At 66.1% G+C, this 560-nt stretch overlaps 1 protein-coding gene across 1 annotated transcript in view; it reads right to left on the bottom strand.

Moving 5' to 3' along the window:
• The window catches only part of LOC104498615 (serine/threonine-protein kinase/endoribonuclease IRE1-like), a gene marked incomplete at both ends in the record, with an annotated part of 7,224 nt that overhangs the window by 3,830 nt on the left and 2,834 nt on the right, over positions 1–560 (bottom strand). The window contains 2 exons of the mRNA XM_010142016.1: positions 181–331; positions 420–498. Of these exons, the coding sequence (XP_010140318.1) occupies positions 181–331; positions 420–498 (230 nt within the window). The remainder of the gene's footprint in view (positions 1–180; positions 332–419; positions 499–560) is intronic.

Raw genomic sequence — 560 nt, 5'->3', positions numbered from 1 at the left:
CCCAAGCCAGAGTCACCGCAGTCCGCGAGGGCAAGTCACAGCCTCGGTCATTTACCCTGCCCCGTGCAGAGCAGGTCAGGCTGTCACCCCCAAAAACACACCAGCAGCTTGGGCCGACGCCGCTGGCACCCTCCGGGAGCCAGGACGCCAGGAAAGCCCAGTTCCCCTTCAGGTCCCCACCTATGAGGAGCCACTGGTTGCGGAGCGAGGTGATGCTGCCCTGCGGGTACTTGACGTCGGTGCTGGGCATGATCTCGCACTCCCCCGACTCTCTCATGGTCACATCATCTGTGGTGGGGCCGTCGATCCTGGCCAGCGTGATGCCCTGCGGCTGGGGGTCAGACAGCTCATGGAGCACCATGCAGACGGGACATCACCTGCCGTGGCTCGCCCCAGCTGGGGCCAGCGGGGACACTCACCACCAGAGCCACGCTGCCGTGCACCAGGGAGGTCACGGCGTAGAAGCTGGCCGCGTGCTTCCCCACGTAGAGCGCTGGCCTGTGAAGCAGGGACAAGCATCAGCCTTCCAGCCATCGCGGAGCGCGGCAGCCAAGCACAGG

Source organism: Buceros rhinoceros, unplaced genomic scaffold (genome assembly GCF_000710305.1).
Source record: "Buceros rhinoceros silvestris isolate BGI_N320 unplaced genomic scaffold, ASM71030v1 scaffold21418, whole genome shotgun sequence".
NCBI classification, from domain to species: Eukaryota; Metazoa; Chordata; class Aves; order Bucerotiformes; family Bucerotidae; genus Buceros; species Buceros rhinoceros.
This window is presented reverse-complemented; position numbering and strand designations above follow the sequence as displayed.